We start from the raw sequence: 9550 nt of genomic DNA, 5'->3' as shown, positions 1-9550 counted from the left end.
CTATGTAGTGTATCAGTATCAGTGCTTTAGCCCCGTGTAATTAAGGTGGTAACATGTAATGCCAACTAGGCATTCTAATGATATGACATATCATTCATTGGCCAAAAAGAGGATTGTGGTAACTAGCTTTCCAATATGGGCTTATACAAAGGGAGACTTTGGCTGGCTCACACTGAACTTGGTCTAGGACAAGTCCAAGACCAAGACGATGAAAGAACTTGCCGTAGAAGACAAGTAGCATAGATTGACTCCGAAGTCTGTACTGACCTGGGTTACCATTGTAAGCCCTATATTGTACCCTTTATAAGGCCCCACAAGACATCCATATTGGACGGGAGCTAGAAGATTAGGAGAAACAAGGGGCACTGCTTGGTCGAGCGTAGAACCAGGGGAGGGAGTGAATGCACCAAGCTAGCTTAGTGCATAGCCACTAATCTATACTAAATTGATATTCATGCTCTGCCCAAATTCCGGTGGAGCTTCCTCGGCTGAGTTCGGGCAGCTGCCTTGTGTCGCTAGGAGCTGCCTCTAGCACTAGGAGAAACAATATATCGAACTCCCGTTAGAGTTAAACCTAGCCTAAGTGGCGAGACACATTCTAACATCTATACAATCATTAATAGCAGAAGTAGGAAGTAGGTTTTTACCTCCAAAGCTAGGGCAAAACCTCGGTACATTGTGTACGGATCAAATCCTGGTAGCATTCGATGACTTCCTTCCCAACTTGTAAATCATCTCGTGATGACACATGTCGTGAATTTCCCACAATATTAGAACACTAAAAAACATTATAGCATTTTGAAAACACCAGCGTAGCAAAAAAATATGAGTATGCAGCAAATCCCCACTAGTCGCAACAAATTCGTGAAATAAAAATCTACACACACATGTAGCAATAGAGGATAATGTTTACAACATTGAAGCAATATTTGCAGCAGACGAGCCATATCATCAAAATAATGATGTAATAAACTTACTATACATGTTAAGTTTTAACAAATGTGGGATACACTAGAAACCATTGTTAAGATATTTGTTGGGTTACAGGATTAACGGCTCATACCATAAATATAGGCCAGGAGGCGGCGGCCAACGGGCCGGGAGGAGGCGGCGGGCGGCGACCGGAGAAGAGCGGAAGCCGGGCGGCGTCCGGAGAAGAGCGGCGGCCGGAGAGCTGGGCGGCGGCCGGAGAGCTATTACGGACGGATCAATTTTGGCTCTAATACCATGTTAGGGTAATAGACAGCTTGTATTACCAGGGGGCCAAAGGCCACAATATATAGTACAGGTACACGTGCAAATATGCATGAAGCCCCCTAACATATGGGAAAACTACAATATACAAATATATACATCTAACAATTCATTCATCGATCCTGAATGACATGAAATGAAACTACAATAAAATATTTAGTTTGTCTAAAAAATCCCATCTCTAACCGCATCCGCCAAATCGTCCCCTAAAGGATGCTGGATCGAGTCTTTGGAGGACGCGTCTTCTTCATGTCGTGTTTGGGGACGTCGCTCTCCAGCCGCATCCCCAAACACACACCCAAATATATAAAAGTGCACGAAAATAGATTTCATTAAAATTTAATTATATATTACAAGTTTGAAATTTGGGTGCACCGCGCTTGCAGCCCATGAGGCGCCGGACCTAACCCTCCTCATCGCGCTCACCGACGACCCGTCTCCAGAATCCATGTTGGCTTGGCTCCATGTCGCCGCGCGCAGCCTCTCTGGCGACATACACGTCGAGGTTCGGCGGGAGGCCGAGACCCAGGCCGAGGAAAGATGCGCCATTGATCTGCCTTGCTTCGAGAAGGCCACCTGCATCGTGCTCAATCTTGGATCTCTTGGCCTCGCCCTGCCGCCTTCCGGGGTATTCGCCCGGCTCAAAGAGCTGCAGCTGATCGGCATCCGGCTGCAGGGCCAGTCCGGGCTCGACGATCTTCTCTCCCCGCAGCGGTGCCCGTCCTTGGAGTCCCTCCGCGTCGGCGATGCCCGGGGTCTGGACAGCATCAACATCCACTCGGAAACTCTTGTACGTGTGGAGCTGCTGGATCTGGTTCGCTTACAGGAGCTCACTGTCGTGGCACCGGCACTCATTAGGTTAAAAGTGAGCAACTGCTTTACCGATACTCTGAATCCAGAGCTATCGGTCGCCAACATCTCTGCCCCTCAGCTGACGTCGCTCGACTGGATGAATTATTATCATCCAAATTCTATCCAGCTTGACAAGGTGATACATCTCGAAAGTCTGGGCATCCAGCTTTATATTCTAGATGGAGAAGATGAGGCTTTTGAAAACGACCACTATGGCATGACCCTTTTACAGCGCTTTGTGGACATCCACAGTCTTGATCTCATGATTTCCTATCCGAAGGTTAGTACTTTCTTATGCCATCATTGTAGTGTGCCAATAGCCCAATAGATGATGAGTATAACATAGAGTTTCGACTTAAGGAATATTCAAGATTCAAAAAAACAAACTTAAGGTATATGCCATGGTATATTTGGAAAGCTCTCACTTGTTTCGGTTTGCTCATATCCCTGCAGCATGGCTTAGTGCACCCAATCCCATTCTATCCAGTAGTTGACATTGAACTCACAAAGTAGCGTATTATACTATTAGTTATTCAAGGTGACTTGTGTTAGGGCAATATGCTTGTTGTATTATCAGGGGGCCAAAGGCCACAATATATAGTACATGTACAGGTGCACATATGCAGAAAACCCCCTAACATATGGGGAAACTACAATAGACAAATATATACATCTAACACCCCCCGCAAACTCATGGTGGATCCACAACACTGAGTTTGGAGAGTAAGAAATCATGCTGCGCTCGAGTCTGTGCCTTCGTAAAGAAATCCGCCAACTGCAAATCTGAAGGCACATAATAAACCGCAACAACATCATCCTGGACCTGTGCACGTGTGTAAAAAGCATCAACACCGATATGCTTGGTCAGCTCATGCTTGACCGGATCACGTGCAATACCGATAGCACCTGTACTCGTCAGACAAAAGTGGAGTGGGTGTCGTAACAGAAACCCCAAAATCTGCAAGCAACCACCGTAACCAAGTCACCTCAGCAATCAACAAAGCCATAGCCCGCAACTCAGCCTCAACACTCGAACGGGAAACTGCGACCTGTTTCTTCGTCTTCCAAGCAACAAGCGAACCACCTAGAAACACACAGTAAGCGAAAGCGAACGACGATCCGTAGGATCACTCGCCCACGTAGCATCCGAATAGCACTGGAGCTGGAGAGAACTGGAACGGGGAAAGAAAAGGCGACGAGTGATCGTGCCACGAAGATAACGAAGAACACGGAGGAGATGACTATAGTGAACAGTGGTAGGAGCTGAGACAAACTGACTCAGAATATGAACAGGATAAGAAATATCAGGACGAGTGACAGACAAGATAAACAAGACTCCCAACAAGATGGCGATAACGGGTGGGATCGGGAAGAGGATCACCATCGGTAGGGACGAAGCTTAACATTAAGCTCCATAGGAGTATCGACCGTGCGCTCATCCCCAAGAGCAGCACGAGCAAGAAGATCCTAAATGTACTTTTCCCGAGAGATAGAAAAGCCATCGAAGTGGAGGAAACCTCAATGCCAAGAAAATAGCGAAGAGGACCAAGATCAGTCATAAGAAACCGATCGCGAAGACGAGCCTTGACGAAGGCAATATACTCGGGATCATCACCGGTAATGATCATATCATCAACATAGAGAAGAAGAAGAGTACGTCCACGAGGAGAAGTGTGAACGAAAAGTGCGGGATCATGAAGACTAGGAGAGAAACCAGCAGCGGTCACCACAGAGGCGAAGCGCTCAAACCGGGCACGAGGGGCCTGTTTGAGACCATAGAGAGAACGTCGAAGACGACAAACCATCCCATCGGGAACGAGAATACCCGGGAGGAGGCTGCATGTAAACCTCCTCACTCAACTCGCCATTAAGAAAAGCATTCTGAACATCAAGCTGGGAGACGGACCGGCGGCGAGACGAAGCAACGAGCAAGAAGGGTACGCACGGTAGTCATATGAGCCACGGGGGCAAAAGTCTCATCATAATCACGGCCGTGCTCCTGCCGAAAGCCACGAGCCACAAGACGCGCTTTATAGCGCTCAAGAGATCCATCGGAGCGAGTCTTAATTTTATAGACCCACTTACACGTGATAGGACGAACACCAGAAGGGGGAGAAACAAGATCCCAAGTGCCAGTGCGCTCAAGCGCAGCGATCTCCTCAGCCATGGCAAGCTGCCATTCAGGATGACGCTCAGCATCCCGATAAGAAGTCGGCTCGGGAACAATAGAAAGACCATACTGACTAGGAGAGTAACGAGCTGGAGCACGACGCTGACGAACAGGCCGTGAAGGGGGAAGGTCATCAGCGGAGGACAACTCATCAGAAGAAGAGGAAGAAGGGACAACATCAGAAGGATCCGAAACCGGAGAACGAGGAGTACTAGGTGGACTAGACGGAGGAGAGGATGGCGCCGAAGGGGACGCATCGAGGACTAGGAGGGGGAGGAGACGGGATAGCAGGGGGTGCATCGGGAAAAGAAGAAAAGAGATATCATCCACCGGGTAAGTACCCGAGGTGGGACGAGGATAGAAGGGACGCGTCTCATCAAACGTGACATCACGAGAGATGCGCATCCGACGACCAACAGGGTCCCAACAGCGATAGCCCTTATGCTCATCACTGTATCCGAGAAAAACACACTCAACGGACTGAGCGGTCAGCTTGGTGCGATCGCGAGGAGGGAGAAGAACATAGCAAACGCAACCAAATAAACGAAGTGTCGAGTAATCTGGAGAGCAACCAGAAAGACGCTCGAGAGGAATGCCACCTTGAAGGGCAGCAGAAGGCTGAATGTTAATGAGGTAAGTCGACGTAGCGACAGCCTCAGCCCGAAATGCGGCGGAAGAGAGGAAGCAATCATCATAGCACGGGTAGTCTCAAGAATATGACGATGCTTACGCTCGGCGACACCATTTTGAGCATGGGCGCCGGGACACGAGAACCGGGCAAGGGTGCCCTGCTCGGCAAGAACACCACGCGAGTGCTGGGAGATATACTCTCCAGCAGAGTCGGCACGAAACACACGAATAGGCGTGGAATACCGAGTACGAACCATGGCTGCAAAACGCCGATAAATAGAAAGCACCTCGCTGCGAGAGTGCATAAGAAACAACCAGGTGTATCGCGAAAAATCATCAATAAACAAAATATAGTATCGATGACCCCCTTTCGAAGGGAAGGGAGCCGGACCCCAAACATCTGAATGCACTAAATCAAAAGGTCGCTGAGATACAGACGCACTAGTAGGATAGGGAAGCTGAATCTGTTTGCCTAGCCTACAACCCTGACACGAATGCAAAGACACATCTCCCGAGACAGGACCCCGAAGACCACGACGAACTAATGACGATAAACGGGAGCCACAGAGGTGACCCAGCCGATGATGCCACCTGCTGAAAAGATCCGAGTGACGAAGCAGCAACCGCAGGAGAAGCGCGCGATGAAGTGGCAGCGGAAGGAACGCGAAGCCGGTCTAACTCCCGAGCCCCGGGGACTCAAGGCTGCGAGGGCCAGCTCCAACCAGGGCCTCGTGTACGGCGGTCCCGAACAGCACAAGAATCAGCGTCAAGAATGACGCGACAACCAGAATCGATAGGTCGACTAGCGGAAAACAGGTTCATCTTAAGACTAGGAACATGGGAAACATCGAGAACGAGAGAAAGAGGTAGTAGAAAGAGTGCCTCGGCCGGAAACGAGGAGAGAGGTACCATCGGCCGTGATAACATGAACGAGGCGAAACAAGAGAGCGAAGAGCGAGAAAGAATAGAAGACGCAGAGGTCATATGAAAAGAAGCTCCGGAATCCGGATACCACGGGGATGACGTACCGATCGTGTGGAAGAAGGTGGTCGCGCGGTGCCGGAAGAGCCGGGCACGGAACCAGCGAGTACCCGTCGAGGAAGAGCACTGTACCAGCGAGCGGACCACGAAGACCACGGATAATGTCCCGATCGAGATAGCGCAACAGCGAGAAGAACACCGAAGAGCCAGCTGACGACGAGTAAGGTGCGGCGGGCGTAAGCTGGGATCCCTCTCGCCGACAAGTAGAGATAGTGTGGCCGGGCCCGCCACGAGTAGGTGCACGGAGGTGACGTCGAACCACGAGGCTGCCGGGGCCGACGCCGACCCCGAGATGGAGGAGTAGGCGTGTCGGCCGTGCCGGAGGCCGCAACGAAGTCGGCGGCATAGGAGGTCCACGAGCGGACCGGCACGAGGAGGGCCACGAGCAGCAAGAACGAGAGGGAACCTCAAGAAGACCAGCACCACGAAGACGAGTCTCCTCGGCACGAAGCTCGGCAAGGACCTCGGAGAGCGGAACACGACCACGGGCAAGCAGCTGGGCCCGGCGCAGCTCAAACTCCTTACGGAGCCGCGACAAGAACTCAAAAACGCGCTGAAACTCCAGATCCGCGCGCACAGTCAGACAGCGAGGGACAGGTGGCACACACGGCATGTACGGAGAGAATCAAGCCGGCGCCAAATAGCGAGCACTGCGAGTGTAGAACTCATCAATAGTAGAATCACCCTGTCTGAAGAGCATGCTCTCGGCGGACCACGGACGAGGTAAAGAGCATCACCGGACGGCCGATAGCGCCGACGAAGAAAAGCCCACTGAGCAGACAGCGGTGGGAAGACCCATAAACTCAGCGAGCATACGCGAGGCGGAACACTGGAGGTAAGAACAGCGGCGAGCACGAGCATCCTCATCAATCCACCGAGTGTACTCGGTCGGATCCTGCCGGTAAGTCGCAACGGCAGTAGAGTGGTCCCGGACCTTCCGGTCATAATCAGCCGGAGCGAGTGTCATCAGCACTCTTGGCTGCATCCTTATCCGCCCGAGTAGCATCGGGGGCAAGGGCAACAGGTGGCGGTGCAACGAGCACCGGAGGAGCAACGAGGCGCGGCGGACAGGAGACCTCGCCGGAAAGCACACCCCAAAGACGAAGACCGCGCATGTGGACGCGCATAAAGGCAGCGAAATCAGGGTAATTCGCGCCATCGAAGATCACCGGGCAGCGAGGGATCGCAACATAGCCCGAGGAAGACATAGTTTTTTTTTTTTCCTCTTTTTTTTTCTTTTTTTTTTTTTTTTTTTTCAGAACGAAGTCAACAGACGAGAAAACGGGCCTGCGTCACGGGAGCGGCCTGGCGTCGGGGAGCGTCACGGGAGCGGCCTGGCGTCGGGGAGAGCCGGCGGCGCACAGCGCTGACCAGGCGGAGCGGGACCCAGGCGGAGTAGAGCAGGCGGGATCCGAGTAGACCAGGCGGGATCGAGCAGGTAGGATCGAGCAGGCGGGATCGAGCAGGGCGTCGGGCGGAGCGTAGAAGCAGAGGAATCGGGCGGAGAGCAGGCAGGCGGTGAATCGGGCGGAGAGCAGGAGATCGAATCCGGGAGGCGGCGGGAGCAGCCGGCGTCGGGGGAATCGGCCGAGCGGGCCAACCAGCAGGGGAATCCACGCGCGGGAGAGCAGAATCGGCTCGCGGGAGATCGGCCGAATCCGGGAGGCGGCGGGAGCAGTCGGCGTCGGGGGAATCGGCCGGGCGGGCCAACCAGCAGGGGAATCCACGCGCGGGAGAGCGGAATCGGCTCGCGGGAGATCGGCCGGGGAGGATCCACGCGGGGGACGAGCGGAATTGGTTGGGCAGAAAACAAAGGAATCGGGCGACGGACGGAACAAGCAACGTCGGCCGGGGGAGACTAGAGGATCAATATTTGCTCTGATACCATGTTAGGGCAATATGCTTGTTATATTATCAGGGGGTCAAAGGCCACAATATATAGTACATGTACAGGTGCACATATGCAGAAAACCCCCTAACATATGGGGAAACTACAATAGACAAATATATACATCTAACAACTTGAACTCTTCAAAGTGGGGGAGAATTTGATCATTAGTAGCCCCTTGAATGCCCCCAACCCAAAACCCTCCATCACACACAAAATGTGTACATGTTTCCTGTTTGCGGGTCACTGTAGAAAATGTGCTATTTTTCATCTTTTCTAACTATTATGTAACTTTTTGTGTGAATTACTACAAATCTACAGGACATATGTACTGTCCCATACTTGATGGAGCACATGCCAAAGTTTCCATATGTTACACTCGTGGCGCTGGGTGTTGTAGGATATGGACATTCCTTTGCATCTAGCTTATTTGCCGTTCTAAGGAGGTGTACTGGTGTGAAAGAGCTGGAACTTGATTTTGTGCCCGAAATTCAACTTGAGGTAATACTATTGTTCATTTTGTTATCTAATACTCAGAGAAGTTGTACGATAGAATGTGCGTGCATGCATCTCTCTCTCTCTCTCTCTCTCTCTCTCTCTCTCTCTCTCTCTAAGGAATATGTATTGGTCTGATAGTGACATTTTACTCCATGATCACATCTGTCTTAAATAATGGCTTATGTACGTATATCCAAATGATAACCAGGGTGAAGCTAGGAAAATTTTACGTGGGTGCATGACTTTTACATTGTCATATCTGCTCGGTCGTTGTACATTCATGCCGTGGCTCCGTCCTCTTTGTTGGCGAGTTCATCGAACTAATCAGCGACCACATGTCCATGTCCTGCTCGGTCTATGTCCATGCATTCCACACACCACGTTCTCTTCAGCCGATAGTCCACTGAGATAACCAGTCATCACATGTTTTCTGCTCGCCCGTAAATGTCGCAATGCCGCAGTGGCATTGTCGATTATGACGACGAGCTTATCGATGTAAGAGCGACCACCAGCCGTCCGTAGATGTCGCCATGGCGTCATCCTCTTCGCCAACGAGTCCATAGAAACTGTCAACGACCACACGTTCAGCTACCATGCTTACCGTGGTGCCCTCTAGTGTTAGTTTTCTGTTTTCATGTCTGTCTAAACTCTAAACAGGCAACTAATCCAACCGTGTGCCCAACAGAAGCTTACTTTTTTTAAACATAAGGTCAAATGATCCGGCTTTATATATAAAGCCATGCAGCAAACACGGAATAGTGCGAATACAAGACACGACAAACGGCTTCCTCAAGCCCCACACCACGCACGAATATAAAGCGTCAACAACACACACCATAGGCACCTACAAATAGTCCAGCAAGGCTAGCACATATGATAAACATCAAAGATACAACAGCATCTGCTGCTCCCGCTGCACCCTGCTCTCAGGCTCCCGCTCGCAGTCTCGTCTGCAGGCTCCTAAGTAACCTCGCCCATCAGCACGTCCAGCATCCCTCGGTCCCTTGGCTTGACGAGGATCCTCCTCCTCTGCATATAAGTGATCATATGGAAGAACGTTTCAGCGGGGTTGTTGATAATATTCACTTCCATAGCTAGTTTATTCCTAATATTCTAAAGTGCCCAACATTGAGTCGCAAAGTTGAACCAAACTAGCCTACGTAGGAACTCCGAAACGGAAGCTTACTAGCGAGTTTCTTGTTGGAAAAAAGATCCAC

At 51.0% G+C, this 9550-nt stretch overlaps 1 protein-coding gene across 1 annotated transcript; it reads left to right on the top strand.

The window, feature by feature from the left end:
* The first annotated feature begins 1702 nt into the window (after positions 1–1702).
* On the top strand, positions 1703–9297 carry LOC124664810. The gene is made up of 3 exons (XM_047202247.1): positions 1703–2386; positions 8157–8336; positions 9232–9297. The coding sequence occupies exons 1-3, from the start codon at positions 1703–1705 to the stop codon at positions 9295–9297; spliced, it is 930 nt and encodes a 309-aa protein (XP_047058203.1).
* The last annotated feature ends 253 nt before the right edge of the window (positions 9298–9550 follow it).

The sequence above is a fragment of the Lolium rigidum genome, chromosome 6 (genome assembly GCF_022539505.1).
Source record: "Lolium rigidum isolate FL_2022 chromosome 6, APGP_CSIRO_Lrig_0.1, whole genome shotgun sequence".
NCBI classification, from domain to species: Eukaryota; Viridiplantae; Streptophyta; class Magnoliopsida; order Poales; family Poaceae; genus Lolium; species Lolium rigidum.
The sequence above is the reverse complement of the archived record's forward strand: the minus strand, read 5'-3'. Positions and strand labels throughout refer to the sequence as shown.

Bases quoted from the DNA above. Each gene is read 5' to 3' on its own strand.
- LOC124664810 (XM_047202247.1), top strand. From the start codon at position 1,703: ATGTTGGCTTGGCTCCATGTCGCCGCGCGCAGCCTCTCTGGCGACATA. The intron at 2,387-8,156 runs GTTAGTACTTTC...ACAAATCTACAG, and splicing joins TCATGATTTCCTATCCGAAG to GACATATGTACTGTCCCATA. The intron at 8,337-9,231 runs GTAATACTATTG...AAGATACAACAG, and splicing joins TGCCCGAAATTCAACTTGAG to CATCTGCTGCTCCCGCTGCA.